The sequence below is a fragment of the Eschrichtius robustus genome, chromosome 16 (assembly GCF_028021215.1).
Source record: "Eschrichtius robustus isolate mEscRob2 chromosome 16, mEscRob2.pri, whole genome shotgun sequence".
NCBI lineage: Eukaryota > Metazoa > Chordata > Mammalia > Artiodactyla > Eschrichtiidae > Eschrichtius > Eschrichtius robustus.
In genome coordinates this window covers 45,138,694-45,155,404 of record NC_090839.1, presented here as the reverse complement: position 1 = coordinate 45,155,404, position 16,711 = coordinate 45,138,694, and the positions used below count along the sequence as shown (strand labels likewise).

General features: G+C 41.3%; 1 protein-coding gene across 1 annotated transcript; it reads right to left on the bottom strand.

The window, feature by feature from the left end:
• Window positions 1-646: 646 nt before the first annotated feature.
• On the bottom strand, window positions 647-7,999 carry NANP (N-acetylneuraminic acid phosphatase). Its single transcript, XM_068524319.1, has 2 exons — window positions 7,809-7,999; window positions 647-1,952 (listed from the first exon to the last, which is right to left on the bottom strand). Exons 1-2 carry the CDS (start codon window positions 7,896-7,898, stop codon window positions 1,296-1,298), a joined length of 747 nt encoding a protein of 248 aa, XP_068380420.1. The 5' UTR covers window positions 7,899-7,999; the 3' UTR covers window positions 647-1,295.
• Between the last annotated feature and the right edge of the window lie 8,712 nt (window positions 8,000-16,711).

Here is a 16,711-nt window from a genome sequence, read left to right as displayed (position 1 = left end):
ACTACCGAACATCTTACACTAGTAGTTTCCTATACAAAAGTTAAAAAAAAACACCCTACCAAAAAACAACCCTAATCATTATTTCTTTTTTCCTTAACTAACCATTTTACTCTAAGTTTGGCTGGTGAAATCATGAGACTTTCTGGCCTAATGGTCTTGAGAAATTTTTCTAGTTGCAAGATGCCTCCCTATGGAGTTTTAATTACTAAGCTCAAAGCAAACTCTGAAATGGATATAGAAATTTGTGAAACAATGACATAGTTCCCAAAATTTGAAAAACAGGAGACTTAAGGCAGATGGTAACACCAAAAAGAGCCAGTCAACTATTAAAATGGCACTCTGGAAATGGTTCATAGCAAAACCTAATTTTCTATTAGTTTTCATCATATGGGTGAAACTATCCAGTCAGCAGACAACAGATGGGGGGCAGCATGATTAGGCCACACCAAGGCAACTCCCAGGAAAGTGACTTCTGGGGCCATGTGGCTTGCACTCATCCACAGCAAGACAGACTGGTCCCTCAACCTCACTGCGTACCTGGGAAAAGATTAGTAAAAGTACTTCCATAAGAGGCAAAGACTAACAGGAACCTATAAGCTCACCCTGGAAAGATGTGAAAATGTAATGGAAAAGGAGCACCATATGCTGATTTTAACAGCTTTTTTACTGGAGGAATTTATTGGTCATGTACACACCATAGGAAAATTATCCCCCCCACGCCCCAAAGGTAATGCAGAAAAATTAGATTCATAAGAGAAGTATACGTTCAAAGTAGGCAAACATATGGTGCATGTTTTTGAAACAGAAAATATGAAAATAATTTCACTGTGAAATGCCTTGATCTGCAAGTGAGTTGGTACTTATAATAACCAGATCCAACTGCTCTAATAAATCTCTAGTATATATGTTTTAGAACATCTATTTTTTAAAAAATACCTATTTTTAAACCAAAACATAAAATCTGTATTTGTGCATCAATGTATAAGTTATCCTCCTTGGCATCTTCATAGATCCAAGATGCTAAGAGATTAACAAAATAATTTTTAAAAAAAATCTCAAGCCACAGATTAACAAATATACTTCCTCAAGTCTTCTGGGTTACACTACTAAAAATAACTTGTAATAATGTAATCTGGATTTTCAGATATAAATACCAGTCAACGGTTGGTTGGCCATTACATGACAAGTATAATTATCCTTAGAACTGGGTCATAGTATATAGAATGCCTTAACTTTTCTTAGTTCAAACCCTGTAATTTGACCCTAAAACTCGTAAGCATACACTGTTTTGTGCTTTAAGCAGACACACTGACTTTGCAGTCTATACTTTGTAAGACAGCAGGTAACTCTAGCACAGAAGAAACTATATAATGCGGCCTGGGGGATGACTTCAATGGCACCATTCCATTTTTATTTATCCAGACTGTTGCCTTCAGCCCTGCATTGAGGCCTCCTTGTATATCGGTTTCTAGTGTGTCACCAACCATCACACAGTCCCCAGGCTGTACTCCAAGGAGATCACAGGAGTAATAAAATATGGAAGGTGCCGGTTTCTCCTCTTTCTGCTCTCCACCTACAACAATAGCGTCAAAATAGGACTGACAAGCACAAGCCTTGATCTTCTCCCTCTGGGTCTGTTGTTCTCCATTTGTTAATAAAAGTAGGCGGACCTCCTTTCGAAGTTCAGTGAGCATGGCTTTGACATCTTCTGCTAGTGTCATATGCTGTAAACGTGTAGATTTCCACAGGAAATAACATTCTTCAGCTAATTTCCTATTGGCCACACCACCTTTTGTTTCCTGGATTGCTTCTTCCCAGTGTGAAGTCCTGAGGTCAGTAATGCAGCTTTTAGAAGGATGAAAACATTCCTTGCTGAGTTTAACTTGAACTTTGTTACAGATGATTTCAGCCTCTTCTTTGTAATGGTATTTTGATTGTAAGAGCTTTATCACCTAAATAAAGGAAAATAACTCCATCAACATACTTCATGTCTTTAATACTCATGCTGTGAGCCTATAAACCCAGAGCACAGAAAGATTCTAACTCCACTCCTCTGTCTTAGGGAAGCTCTATTACCACACCATTTCTGTTGGGAATTGGTCTTATTTTTAAAGAACACAAGAGTGAAGGCTTCCCAACCTTTCTAGACAACTCATTCATATTTTTTTACCAATTTTTTCTAAGAAGATTCTTTATATATATGTATAGCTAATAAAAATCCCTCATTTGTCAGTTTAAGTCTACCACCTTTCATTCTGGTCATGAAGACATGAAAATAAAACTGTGCTTATATTTAGTAAAACATAAAATTTCTAACAACCGATATTTAGACTCTTCCCAGAAATAATGCTAGTTCACCTAACCTTTCCTCATCTATATCCATTTTACGTTCTGAAGGCCTAAATTAACCAACATATAAAAGGGGACCTAATTCTATACTTTTAAAAACAGGTATATGTAGCTCTAATGGAATCAAGCATGTTCTGTGACCTCAGCAGTTTAATGACAGTGCTTCTTCCAAACTTAGGATTCCAGATAAAAAACTTCAAGTAGCTCTGAGTCTCCCTCTTTGTCACACTGGTTCTGAATCCCTTATCATAATCCTTCTTATGTTCCCACAGCTCTTTATCTTGACTTTTTATTAGATTAGGTTCTTATCCCTTTGGCCTATCTTCTAACACCAAGACGCTAATGCGGCAAAGCATTATGCCCAGTACTCACATACATTATTTCTAATCTTTCCTACAACTCTGCAAGGGAATTTCCTTTCTGAGATGAGGGAATGGAAGTTTAGAACTGATAAATAACTTGCCCCAGCTGAGATTTAAGCCCATACTTGCCTAACTCCACAGGCCACATGCTTGCCTTTATACTATGTATTTGGCACTGGAGACTGGACCCTTTGTCCTCATGAACTTATCTGGTGGGGAAAATAACCACCACAAATGCTAGGTTGAGTGCCTTGACAGTCACACAAAAAACTGGAAATAAAATGTAAGGAGCAACCCCAGAGTTGTTGGGTAAGGAGGGCAGAGGAAGGAACATTTAAACCAAGGCGTTACCAAGCCCAAAGGTGGGGATGGGAGGAGGATAAAATCATTCTAGACAGAAGGAACAGCACAAAGACACAGTACTTGGAATTCTGTGAACTGGGAAAGGCAAGAAGCTGAGTTAAGCCACAATGGAAGGCAAATGAGGGCGAGTGCTAGAGATGAGGCTGGGTAGGCTGTAGCTACCGAAATTCCCTTGGCACACCTTATGCCCATACATGCCAAAGGCTTCATACTGCAAGTGCTTGGGCTTCTCTGCCTGGGAGCTTTATCTCGCCATAGGGGCACCCATGCACATAGGCTGGAGCCAGAGTATAGCCCAAGGAGCAGGTCTCAACCAATAAGAAGCAGATACTGGTGGGTTTCCCCTTGGAAGGGACAAGTAAAGTATGTCTACATGTGTCTCCCAGAGTCCCCAACCGTTCACACAGTTCCCTGCTCATGAACACAGCCTGTATTAGATTCCTCCCCTTCCCTGTCTGACTCCACCACCTGCTACAGTGCTTCCTAGGGTCACCTTCCAAGTGAACTGCTTGCACTTGAAGCCGCCTGTCCCAGGGACATCTGGGAAAGTCGATCATGCCAAGGCAATTTTGGATCTTTGAGGAAGAGGGCAATGCACACAGCTGGGGCTAAAGATTTTCTGTTGTTGAAGTGAACCAGTCAAAGTCAAGTTAAATTGTGTTACCCTAAACTCTATAGGGAATAAATGATCTGCTACTCACACCAGACACTCAATTCGCCTACTGAAAAGGGGAAACAGCTGAATAGACACATTCTTCCTCCAGAGTATAAAAACCACACCAAAGGTAAAGGAAATATTTTTCAGGCTATTTGTGTTAATCACAAAACATAATAGTTAAGAAAAGTCTTACTAGTCGGAGAAAAATAAACCAGCCCTAAGAATTTTAGGTGAAGGGAAAACTTTGAAATTTCTTGCTTTATAAAGTTAAATTTCAATGAACAAATCAAGCCTTTTCAATCTCCATAGTTATGTCACCATTTTTTCTAGCAATGTCAACTGAATTACTCCTGAGCTATGATTGAAGGTCACTATACAGTTTTAGCAACGCTACTGCTACACAATAAAAGGACACAGGCCTCTAGGACTCCACAGTACTTGCGATTCAACAGGAACTGGCTCACAGTTCATAAATGAAAGCTTCCAATAAAGATCCAGTTTCCTATAAACTGCAATTGGCAGTTTGTTAAGCACATTCTTGGGATCTGAAAAAGCAGATTGGCTCACCTTAAAGGGGAGATTCTTGTAGAGGTATGTTGCTCCCAAGTTTCAAAACTGCTTCCCATTACATTCCCTGAATTAACTTTGCCATTTTGTCACACAGAAACTAATTACATATTCATTTGGAACAACAAGTGGCATTTTAATAATATAAACAGCTTTGGGAAAGATGTTTATCAGTCATTCACATATTAATATTAGTTCAAACAGAAGTAATACCTAAGGTGAATTAGTCCACATTACTGGTGCAAACTCTCCTAACACCTGCACTGAGAGAATGGGAGTCTAAATTTAATTGGGGATGGAAGGAAAAGATCTCTAATTTAGAGGTGTGATGACATTTTGCGTAAGGGTAAGTCAGGCCTGAAAAGGCTTCTGAGTAGAATGAGCCCACTAGGCACGTACAGGCCTGAAGAAGGGAGAGCTAAGATAGTGAGAGAGGGGAGATCAATTTCTAGACACAATATAAACTCAAATTCCATCTACTTCAAAACTCTATTTAAGGCTCTATCTCAACACATACAAAAAGGAAACTCTGTTCTACCTCCTACTTTCTGGACCCAGACTTAAAATACCGTTAGTACTAGTGTTTAGCTGTGATTTAAAAAGACTTTTTGAGGGCCAGTGTGGGAACCATATAACACATACGATAAAGATATGAAGTGGCTGAATTCTAAATAAAACTGTTTAAAAAATACATGCTCACAAAACATGATGGCTGCATACAGACTAACAATTCAAGCAGCCCTCCTGTTATTTTTAGTTCAAGTCTTTGTTCAAACATCATCTACTCTATGTGGCCTAATCTGACCAACCTATTTTAAAAATGCAATTCTTTCTCCCCTCCAGTTTTTCTGACACACTTATAAATAAAAGCACATTTATTATGTTCACTGTCATACCCATTAGAAAGCAAACTCAAAAATGCAGAAATCTTTTTGCTTTGTTCTCTGAGAAACCCCAATTTTCTGGAGAAGGCTTCCTCTTGAGTAGTGACACTGAAAGGCCTGAAGAGGGTGGAAATAGCTTTCCCAGATGATTTAAAAATAAATTAAAGCTGATAGCCAATATTTTGTAATAACTGTAAATGGAAAGTAACCTTTAAAAATTGTATATAAAAAAAAAGAGGCTGAAAAAAGAAAAAATAATTAAAGCTGATATATAGTCAGTATATGACTCCTTCTCCTCAAGCCCAAGGCAATGGCTGGACCTTTCCCCCTTCCTCCTTTCACAAATCATTCAGAGTGATTCAGAAAGCTGGCATGTTAGTTCTGAATAGGCTAACATTTGTGGGTGTTGTATTATTATGTGATAAAGCGATACTAGATCCTTGTATAGTTAATTCTGCACATTTCATAGAATATTTATAAAGCAAATGGTAAGAACCAAGTCTGGAGAACTGGACTTTTATCCATCCATTCAACACTCACCCTGTGTCAAACACAGGGTGATGAATAAGACAGTTTGTTCTCTCTTAAGAAGCTCACTATTTAGCTGTGGGCATGTGAGTTGGAATGTGGAGGATGAACTGGACATGGTAAGCCTGGCATCAAGACCATAGTAACAGTCTAGATGAGAGACAAGTCCAGCTTTAACTAAGACAAGGGCAGGGGGGATGTGCAGGAGAGGACAGACTTGGTGACAGAGTGGACGGTGGTATAATTCTGGAACACTGGACTGTATGTACTTCCCATGCATTACATTAAACCTAGCTGATAAGGTTTTTGAGAACTAATTTCACTATTCAAATATCACTATTTAAAGATTTGAGGCTTAGAGCAGTTAACTAACTTGTTCGGGTGCTTTCAGCTAGGTATTGGGAGAGCTGTGATTCAAACTCAACTGTCTTAATTTTAAAGCCTAAACTCTTGGCCTATAGCAAGGATTGGAATAAAACAAGAACTTAATGACAACACACTGGACTTGGCCTGCCAAAAACACACAGGTAAATATGTACAGTTTTCAGCTAGAGATACTGGAGACAATATAGCAGGGGATAGTGCCCCTGAGGTCAAGATCAAAGGCATGAAGATGGAAGGGACAGTCAACAGTGTATAATGCTTCGGTAAAGTCATTAAGACAGACTTAAAATGTCCAGGATTCTGGCAATTTGGGAGGTGCCTATAGATGGTGAGTTTACTTCATTCTAGTGGCAAAAACAAACAAACAAAAAACACTACAGTGGTTTTGGGAATACACAGGAAGTAGAAACATGGAGATAATGATATAGATTTCTCTTGAAAAACATGGCTGTCAAGAGAGGTAATATCTTGTGGAGAAAGAAGGGTCCAAGGGAAGCGTTCTTTTTAAAGTACTGGACATTTTAAAAGATTCTGCATGAATTATTCACATTTGCTTATTTTTTTTTAAGCTGAAAAATGGACATAGGTTTGCTGCCCTTTTTTTATTTTTTGCAATAATTGTATAAAATAATCGTTAACATTTTTCCAATGCATATTTTGGAGAATCATTCTGCTAAATTGTTATACACATTATCTCAATTAATTCCCCAAAACAGTCTTTTAAAGTTGGCCCTAGTGTCGTACTATAATACAGATGAGAAACTGAGGCACTGAGTTGAATTATTTTCCCGAGATCTCAGAGAAAACTGTGGAGCCAAGATTCAAACCCAAGAAATGTGCAAGCTGACTATATAGGATTAAACATTATTATATTGCTTATGGAGTATCATAAGAGAGTGGAAAGACATCTTTATCAAATAAACAAATAAAAATAGAGCATTGGACAGATCCGAAAACGCAGCAAGAGTGGAATGCACCAAGAAAGAGGATGAAGAGGCTGAAGATCCAGGGAGACACAACCTAACTAATGAAGCATGAAGAGGACGGGGCACTCAGGGCTGTAAGGATTAGCTTCTGAAAGTGGGTTCTTCAGATATGGCAATCCTTAGTTTTCTCTTTAAAGCTGAATGCAGACGAAAAAAAGCAGGGGTGGCTTCGGGTCTTGAACAGCACGGGAAAGGTCTGAAAGAGCATCAGTAGGTACAGAAAGGGGAGGATGCGGCGGAGCAAGGCCTCGTGAAAGTAAACCTACTGAGGATCACACCCATAGCAGGAACACCTGCGGAGAAAACTCCCTCGAGTCGATAAAGTCCAGGATCAAAGGTCCAACGAAGAGCACGCGGTGGGAGACCATCCTCCCGCGGTCAGTCCCGGAGAGCCGGGTGCCCGCTCGTCCCGGCAGGTCCAAACCTGTCCCGGCAGAAAGCCAGGCGCCTGGCGCGCGGCCGCCTTTCTGTGCGGAGGCGACTCTGCCCTCGTGGCAGTTTGGCGACATCCTTCCGGGAGCCCGAGCGCTGGGAGCGCCCTCAGGTCGCAGCCTCCCCGCTCTCTGAGCGGGGCCGCCGCCGCGGGCCGGCACGAGGGGCCTCCGGGACCAGGAGCGCCGGCGCGGAGGGAGCCGACAGGGCAGTGGGCCGGTGGCCCAAGGGGGCGAGAGAGCGCGCGGGGCGGAGCGCCGGGCTCGCCGGAGGGAAGCGGTAGCCGGAACGTTACCTCCAACATGCCCTTCCGACTCGCCCCGGCCGTGTCGATGAGCGTGTTGTCCAAGTCGAAGAAGACTGCCCGCACCCGGCTCAGGCCCATGCCGCCGCCGCCTGCGCGACGCGCCAACTCGCAGCCGCGCGGGCGGCTGCGCGAAACGGGCCGGCGGACGGGAAATACCGGGGCGGAGCCGCGAGGCCACCGGACCCTTGCGCACCGGCGGGGAACTCCCGCGAGATGTCCCCATACCTGAGCGCCGCGGAATAGGGAGGTCCCGCGAGACTCCGGAATCGTGGTCCTAGGGAGGGCTTGGGACTCGTCCCCGTCACGGTGCGAGGGGTTGTCTGAGTCGCTGACGTGTAGGGGGTGGTCGGAAGAGCGGCTTCCTTCTTGGTGCCTCTCTGTGCTTACTTCTTTTCTCATTTTGCCCTCCTTGCGTGAGGAGGACGTCGTGACTGTCCGCGGGAGGTTTTCTGCGCCTTGTGGCGACCGGGAGGAGACGGAACAAGGGGCTTTTCCGGTCGGACCGGGTGTCCTGGCCCGCGCAGCGCCGGCGGCTTCCGAGCGTGGCCGGGTCGGGGGTGTGTGTGTGTGGTTACGAGTCTGCGGCCCCGCTGGATGGCAGGAGACGACTCAGAGCTGGGGGACGTGTTGGAAAGGTGTAACCTGGATTTTGAAGCCGTTGTTTGACGGCTCTGCCTGAAGACCGAGGGCTCCGTAGTGTCTGCCCGATGTTTTGTCCACCTTGATTTGATGGCTTTTCCTGAAGCCTTGCATTTTCCGGTCGCTGGGTGTCTTTTTTACCTGGATGATTTTCAGGTATAGCCAGAGGCTGAGGTACCTAGAGAGTCTGTTACACCTGCAGAAGGTCAGGAACAATTGTGTGTTTGCTTTCTGCTGTTAGCAGAATAAGGATCGTGGAACTAATCTCTAATCTTCTGTCTAAATTGTCTCTGTTGGGTAACCTTACTGAAATTTGGACATGTAGTCATCATCAGTGACCAGAAATTGTCTATCAGGTAGAACAGGGCCACCGGTCGAATCTGGCCTGCCACCAGATTTTGTTGGATCTGTGAGCAGGGTGGTTGTTAACATTTTTTTAAATAATTGAGAAAATAATCAAAAGAAGTGTATTCATGACACGTGAACATTATATGAAATTCAAATTTTAGTGTACATAATAGTATTCATGTATTGTCTTTTGCTGCTTTTGCCATACAATAGCAGAGTTGCATGGTTATAAGTGAGACCATATGGCCTGCAAAGCCTAAAATATTTACTATCTGGCACTTCATAGAAAAAAAATCTGCCCACCCCTGAGATACATGATTAACAGTTGGGCTGCTGATGTTCAGTACCATCAGATCAGTTGTCTTTTTGTTAATAGGTTTTTCTTCTGCAGTGGCAGACTACAGTTTCCATGTTTTGGAGCAGAATCACTGGTGACCTCTCTTTGCTACTGTGGAAAATAAATGAATAGCCATTCCTCAAAAACATGACTCTGTTGATGTGCAGGGCTAGTCTATCAGTTTTGGTCATTTAGATTAGCAATCGGCCGAAATTATGAGTGCATTAATTAGAGTTACTTTTTTTAATTGCCTGAATTGTAAGAATAAATTTAGCATAAAACTGCATATGGGCACATGAAGTCTATAGGTTTGGTGTTTTTTTTTTTTTTTTTGACCACACCGTGAGGCATGTGGGATCTTACTTCCCCGACCAGGGATTGAACCTGTGCCCCCTGCATTGGGAGCGTGGAGTCTTAACCACTGGACCGCCAGGGAAGTCCGTATCCTTTTTCTGATGTGCATATAGTTTATTGACTTAGGCACAAATCCAAAGTCAGAGAAGGTGCAGCAGTCTGCATGTATAATCAATCCTCTTGACTTAATGGGTTGGGTGTTTGACAGGTTTCTTTTTGTGACAAGTACTCTAATGGCATTCCATGACCTGTCCAACTTGGCTGCTTGAAGGGAGGTGGTGGCCAGGTACAGTACACTGACAACTTTAGTTCCTTCTAATTAAATGTCTCCAGGCTTTAGGTTGTTGCAGTTGATGTTTGTGAACCAGTGACTTTTCCTGTACGCTTTTAAGGTGGTGAAATGTATAGGCTCCTCACTATAAATGAGCCTCAGGTTATTAGTACATTACTTAACTGGTCAGCTTGACAGATTTAACACTACTACCTAGATGTTTTCCTATTTCCAGGAAGCAAGGTCTAAATAAAAGATTGGTAATTGTGAGACTTGATCAAGGAACACAAAGTGAAAACTAAACTGTAACACTTGTCTCTCCTGCATCCTGCAGCATGGCACCATTGCTGTGCAACTGCTGCTACCCAACATTGATCCTGTCTTGTCCTACCCTAGGGAAGTCTTTCCCAGACCCTTCTTCCCAGCCACCTCTCCTGTACAAGTTTGTTACAACTCCATGACCTCAAAAGAGAGGCTTGCCCTGTGGTTTAAACTTTAAAGGTTTTCTCAGAATGGGGCATTGCTCAGTTGAGGGGCAAGATAGAAACAACCAGAAGAGAATCTCACAGGCTCCCACTACATCTACCCAGCTATCATCAGCTATACCCACCTACGCTGCCTGATGACCTTAAATGAGCCACCTCTGCTGCCTTCTGTGGCTAGCCCTTTCAGCTGTTTACTAGATTCCTGCCGCTATTTAAGGACATCTTTTCAGCAATTCTTTCCTCCTCTCTTTCACATCAAAATTTTCCCGGGCTTCCCTGGTGGTGCAGTGGTTGAGAATCTGCCTGCCAATGCAGGGGACACGGGTTCGAGCCCTGGTCTGGGAAGATCCCACATGCCGCGGAGCAACTGGGCCCGTGAGCCACAACCACTGAGCCTGCGCTTCTGGAGCCTGTGCTCCGCAACAAGAGAGGCCGCGACAGTGAGAGGCCCGCGCACCGCGATGAAGAGTGGCTCCCGCTCGCCACAACTAGAGAAAGCCCTCGCACAGAAATGAAGACCCAACACAGCCAAAAAAAAAAAAAAAAAGGCAGATGCTTGCTTTAAAAAAAAACAAAACTAGATTTGTCTTCAATATTCTGTGCATCTCCACAGAAAATATTAGAAATATATTTGTGTTGTGTTAAAAAAAAGAAGTTAATGTCTAAGTTATACCTCAATATTATTAAAACAAAACAAAAACCAAAAACAACTTGCTGTACAACCTGGTCCATCTGATCCCATATATGTTACATAAAGTAAAAATTATTCTAGGAATTCCCTGGTGGCACAATGGTTAAGAATCCGCCTGCCAATGCTGGGGACATGGGTTCGATCCCTGGTCCGGGAAGATCCCACGTGCTGTGGAACAACTAAGCCCGTGCGCCACAACTACTGAGCCCACATGCCACAACTACTGAAGCCCACGCGCCTAGAGCCTCGTGCTCTGCAACAAGAGAAGCCAATGCAATGAGAAGCCCGCGCACCACAATGAAGAGTAGCCCCTCCTCACCCCAACTAGAGAAAGCCTGCACACAGCAACAAAGACCCAACGCAGCCAAAAATAAATTTATTTTAAAAAATTATTCTAACTCATTAACACACGATTTTTTCCTCTGCAAAATGGAGATTCCAATCCTAACTTGCAGGTTGGTTGAGAGGGTAAAATATGGCAATGATTACCTGGACAGGACAGTTGCTCCGTAAATGCTAAGTGAATCATTTTCCACAAGACCCTGTCTATCCCAGGAGTGCATCAGCCTGAATAAAGTGCTGAGAGAAGGAGTGCTGGGACAATGTTGGAAGTGTCCTGAATGAGAGCATAAGATCTGGGGAATATTCCTTGTGAAGAGGCCTGGTTGACTGAGAACCAGCTGAGGCTCTGAGCCCCAGATGGGACAGTGCAGGTCATGAGATGTCAGACATGAGCAAAGGACACCCACCATTGTTTTGAGCAGAGAAGGCACTGCTGGAAGGCAACAGGTTAGGAGTACCCACCGGAGGTTGGGCTGTCCTCCCTTTCCCTAGCAGAGAGTCCTCTCTTGGGTGGGCAAGGCATTGGAGGAAGTAGAGCTAGAGGCTAAAAAAGGGTGTGATCCTGAGAATGTCCTTGGAAATTCCCAAGCCTGGGGAATGGCCTCCTCTTGTTTAAAAAAAAAAAAGTATTAGTCCTGTCAGAGAAGAAAAGAACTATGGGCAGCTTCCTAAAAATAGACCCAGGGTGTAGGTATCAGAACACAGCCTATCCTGACATGATACTGACTCTGAGCAGAGAGTTTGTCCTCTTTGTGCCTCTGGAATAATGAGGTTTTACTATTAGTAATATTTAACACTTATTGAGCATTTAATATACACCATAGATGGTTCCCAGTGTTGTACAAGATTTCCTCATTCAATCCTCACAACGATCCTATTAAGTGGTTATTTTTTTACCCATCTTTTTCAGATGAGGAAACTGAGAGTTTAAATACGTTTCTCAAAGTGATGGAGCCTAGATCTGAAGTCTCACTGTAAAGGCCATGCTCTTAACCAGTTGGGCCAGAGTTTCTGCCCAACCCAATCTTTGAACTTTGGCAACTTGCCTCCCAGCCTGGGGGCTTGAGAGCAGTTCTCGCTTCCACCTGTTGGGAAGGTGTTTCCAGCCTGGCACCTGTCGACTTAAAAAATATTCACAACATAAACGTTGAGAGTTATGTTTTATTCGGCAGGAATTTTTAGGACTTCAAGCCTGGAGGCAGCATCTCAAATAACCCTGAGAGAACTGCTCTGAGGAGGTGAGGTGGTGGTGGGGAAGCCAGGTTATACAGAAATTTGCAACAAAGGGCAGATAGTCCAGACGTCAAAAGGTTATTGTTGGGACTTCCCTGTTGCCGCAGTGGTTAAGACTCTGCGCTCCCACATGCATGCTGCAACTAAGAGTTCACATGCCACAATAAGGAGCTGGCGAGCCGCAACTAAGGAGCCTGCCTGCCGCAACTAAGACCCGGCACAACCAAATAAATAAATTAAATAAAATAAAAAATAAAATTTCTAAAAATAAAAAAGATTATTGTTAAAGAAAACCAGGTATCCCAAGTTAAGGAATTTAGTGCTTTTCTATATGTGGGAAGATGCAAGAATCTGGGCTCACTGAAATCATTCCTTTGATGTGCACCTCAGCTATCTGGGTATCCTGTGTTTTCACATCCTGAGTTTCCTCAGGGCTCACCATAGGGAGTGATGAGTCTGATGGCTGCTAGATGGCAGGTATTCTTTCCTTCCTGAGTTTCCTCAGGGCTCACTGACTAACGTTGGAGGGCTGCAATCTCTGATGACTGACTGATACGGCAGGAAATATTCCATTTCTCAGATCCTCCTCTTGGTCAGGAATTCAACCAATATTTGGGAAACATTTCATGACCAAATTTTGTCCCATGGCGCTGGGAGGCTCATCCTAGATCAGGCGAAAATTCCTGTTGATATGCTACTCCAGGAGCTAATTTCCGGATTAGGCCCTGTTGATAATTAAAGATTCTCTGGATCCTCTGTCTTCCTAGTCTATTATGATCCAGGAAATGTTTTCCCTTATTGCTTCTTCCCATATCTAGAATCACACTATTACAATTATTCTATAAGAGTCATAAATGTGATCTATTTTCTCAAGATGTTTAGCCATCATCAGTTTTGTTGGAGGCCACATTGAGTACTATAAAAGACAACAATCTTATAAAATAGACAGGATATAAGTAATGTAGGTAGTAACATTACAAAGTCATAGTACAGCAGGAAGACAAATCATAAACAATTTGGAAACAAAGAACAAATTAAAACAATCATTAGTTTAACTAGTTGTAATCCAGTTGCATCAAATCCACAGGAGAGCCAGCTGGAGAAACCGAATTCTGGAAGGATCAGGTGGAGAGAAAAAGATAAATGTTTCCTCTTTGTTTACAAAGGTATACTTTATCAACTTGTTGTAGGTCATAGCATAAGAGAAAAGGTTTTTCTGGAAAACAAAGCTTTAGCTAGTGTATTTTCAAAAAGTCATAAACTTATAAATCATACTCATCAGTTAGTTCATTCAGTCTCGTGTAATTAATTCCTGTTGATCTGGATGAAGTCATCAGGTTTTCCATTAGAGTTCTGTCGTTTGTTACCCAGTTCAGTGGTACTATCTAAGGCTATCAGAAACTTATATTTGTTTAAAAAGTTCTTTTTTTGAGTCTTCTTGAAAATCTTCATTTTGTAAAAGCATCAGTGTGAAATAATGATTGTCTATAAAAGCTAAAACTTAAAATAGCATGGTAAAGATTTGAGTACAATGCAATTAGCAGGAAACTTGGATATTTCTGTGACATATAACATTTTTGGATAATAACTAGAATTATGACTGATAACATTATATCAGGACATATCAGATGTTAGGGATTCCATATAAATTTTGGAACATCTGTATTAATAACATTTATCCATAAACTATAACCTGAGGTTCATCTCCAATCACTTGACAATGTTTCTGAAGTAATTAAACATACCAAATAAACTTAGTTTAACATTCCTCTCTGAGATGTCTCAGAGATGTTCCTTTGAAGCATCCCAGAGTCAGCTGGAGGCTAAAAGAGCTTTAGTTCGATTTTGATATTTGGGAAGTTGGTTAAAAAATATCAGAAAGGTTTTTAAAACACAACAGGATCATAGGTCTCTATGAAACAATATGTATTCATTTAACCAAACTCACAAATAGATTACCTAAGGGCACAGAAACTCACACAATCTGTTATCAAAAAGGAGCACTCTAAGAAACTTTGTTCAAATTCCAGTCATGTACTACCTTACTTAACAACAAAATCCATTTACTTAATTAACTTCAATCTAAATTTAGTTAATCCTGACCATGTATAAAATTTTTTCCTCAATAAAATGTAATTCCATTCATCATACCTTCTCTACTGAAAACACACATTCTACTTTCGTACTGTATACTGAAATGCTTCCTATTAGCTTTAATTACATGTTTAAATTAGAATCCTCAAGTCTTAAAAACCTTAATTTCTAGTGAAAACTAAGAAGTAAGCAATTATGAATTTTCTTTTACATTAGCATTCTGTAGATTGGTGAACATAAATACCAGTGGTAATTTCTAAATACATTCATTTTCTTATAGAGGACATCTCAAGGTGGCACCAAACATTTTCATTAATAGTCCTAAATACCTTTAGTTTCTCTATTTAGTAATTGACGTTATCAGTATCTTATTTTTTTTGAAATTATATAGCTATTCAATAAACCTCCATCACTTAAATTAGCACAACTCTAGAACTTTAAGTTACCAAATATCTGTAAAGATCATTTTAAGTAGACATTTCTAAAATATAGTTTTAAAGAGTTTACCCAAAAGTTCTTATCTCATTTACATATAAAGTCTCATCATATCAAGTTATTTTCCTTGCAACAGATATAATAAGGTCTTATTTGACATCTGTTAAACCTAGGTACAATAAAGTATTATACTTAATATTAGACTCTAAAGACATGTCTATAATAAATAGATCAACAAACAAACTTTAATACCAAGTATCAAATTAATATTGAATATTTCCCAGTTCATGTGAACCTGAAAGTCATTTTGGCTGGTTTCTTTAATTTGTAAGCGCTTTCTTTTAAATTAAATAGACCTCTTTATAAATTCAATTTTGATAATAACTTCCAGAGGTAGAGATATCTCGTATGTATAATGTGCACACAGACATATAAACAGACAAAACTAGAGATCTCATGGCTTCACTTAAAAAAAAAAACTTAGTTATGAATCAGGTATTAAAATATAAACTTACTAGTTTACAAAGAACAGTTGGAATACATTAAAGTTGCTTGCTCAGATGACCAAGGCTCTACTATTTGTAAAGTTTGGCTGAGGTAGCATTCCCAGCGGTTTCAATTTTAAAACTACCACTTTGTCATTTTTTTTTCTCTTGGTTTCAGGTCTTGCCTGACTGAGCTAATGAGGCTCAGTCTCAGGTCCTCGGGCCTGTATTTACATTTCTGGTTTGTAGAGATTTGCAAGAGAAAGACAGTTGCTTTTAGTTCCCCAAAGAACAGGTCTGTCACCGAAAGGATACTAAAAGATTGATTTGTCCAACTATATATTATATCAGTGAGAAGATTTCTAACTAAACTGAAGTGTACAATGTCAACTACAAATTGGCACTTGCCACCTACTTCTACAAGGATTAAATCATGTGCTGCTGCAGCTGCTGGCTTTCAACACCCCCTGAAAGGAGTTCAGGGTGGAGAGCAGAAATGAGGCACTCTGTGCTCTGGGAAAAACTGGCAGAACAGGTCTTCAGATAGTTAGATACTTTAAGGAGCTGATTTTATGAGCCCAATTCTTATATCTCCTCATATGTAGAAAAGCACTAAACTCTTTCTTGGTGATGTCTGCTCCTTGTGACTAGCAGTAACCCTCAAGAGACTAGCAGAAACCTTCGGCAACAAATATGTGCTTGATTGCGTGTACTCCCCCTTCACCAAAATCACATATATACTGACCTTTCCCCCACCTCTTTGGAGCAGTTCCTCGGAGCCATCTGAGATACTGTCTCCCGGGCTATAGTCCTCATTTTGCCCCAAATAAAACTTAACTCACAACTCTCACGTTGTGCATTTTTTTAAGACCACGACGAGTTCTATGTTCTAGAACTTCAGAGTTTAATTTATCACGCCTTCAAAGGCTTGTATAAGGCATTCAGGAAAGACCTTCTTTCTGAGTTTACAAGTTAAACCCGGAGCAAAATCACTATTTTTTTTTATTAGCCCTTGAATGTTAGTTCCCAGTTTTTACTTATTTGTGTGGCTCAGGTAACCCTATTCGTTAGGGGAAACACTGACTGAAACCGCCCACCCTGGCCAGGCCCAATAGTAACCACTTGCATGAGTTATCTTAAGCAGGAGGTCCTGGTAAGGAATGCGGAACTAACAAGA